Source organism: Plasmodium vivax, genomic scaffold (assembly GCF_000002415.2).
Source record: "Plasmodium vivax scf_4781 genomic scaffold, whole genome shotgun sequence".
Taxonomy (NCBI): Eukaryota; Apicomplexa; class Aconoidasida; order Haemosporida; family Plasmodiidae; genus Plasmodium; species Plasmodium vivax.
In genome coordinates, this window is record NW_001851629.1 from 1 (window position 1) to 1,035 (window position 1,035).

The 1,035-nt window shown below is 33.8% G+C and overlaps 1 protein-coding gene across 1 annotated transcript; it reads left to right on the plus strand.

Annotated features, from left to right (window-relative positions):
• Positions 1–40: 40 nt before the first annotated feature.
• On the plus strand, positions 41–1,035 carry PVX_170270 (variable surface protein Vir12, truncated, putative; the record flags this gene model as incomplete). The annotated part of the gene is made up of 1 exon (XM_001612315.1): positions 41–1,035. A coding segment is annotated over one exon (995 nt), but the record flags the coding sequence as incomplete, so codon positions are not given.

A 1,035-nucleotide genomic window follows, 5' to 3' on the forward strand; every position in this document is an offset into this window, starting at 1 on the left:
ATGTTCTTCACTTAAAATAAGTACTTATGTATTGAAATAATTTATTTTTCCTTTTACTTTACAGGATCGTCTTTCAAAGGAATCCCATTTTGATAAAAAATATGAAGAATTTGATAACAATGTAAGCGATAGTAGTAAAATCAATAAAGTGTGCGATTCGTTAAGTATAACTAACACTAAGATTACGAAAGAACTTTGTAATAAAGTAGCCGAAAATTTACAGTATGTATATAACATAAAGGAAGAGGGCAAAAAAAAAAGTACTTGTCTGCTATACAAATACTGGACATATGATCAAATGTGGAAATTTCTTGGAAATAATAAGGAACATAATCATGTAAAAAGTGTTATAGCAGATTTTGTGAATATACGGGAAAAAGTAAGTAAAAAMAATAGTAACTATAGTTGTCAATATTATTTCCATAGGAATAATTTCGAAGATGTGCAAGAAAGCTTAGAAAAAAAATTTTTGCATGACTACTTTGAAAACTTTGAATCCATTCGGAGTAATATCCATTCAAAGGATAAATACGACTTATACAATAAATATATTACTTATATTAAAAGCTTATATGATAAATATGCAGTAGATTGCACTGATATTTTCGATTTTATGGAATATAATTGTGATGAATATTTTAAACTGGAGAGCAAGGAATATGATCCAAAAGATCTTCTAGAGAAGTTAAAAAGGTATAAAGGACAAACATTAGATAGAAATGGAGGACCACCAGCTGATGATATGCCCGAAGAACTTAAGGCACTTTGGGGGATGCGTAGTACTGGTGGAAGAACTGAAAATTTGCCAAAGGGTCCTGAACTCCAACCTCCAAAAGGTGCAGGTGCCATAGATCAAGGATCTAAGGGTCCGGCAGAACCTGCACGTCCTGATGAATCCGTAAAGAAACCTGAGGGCGCTGAGAGCCCAGCGGCACAAAAGGGATCTCGCTCACCTTTAGGCCCATTTAGATTTTTGGGCTTATTCCCTGGTGGATCTGGAAAAGCAAAGCCAGTAATCACTAAAGGGCCAAAAGT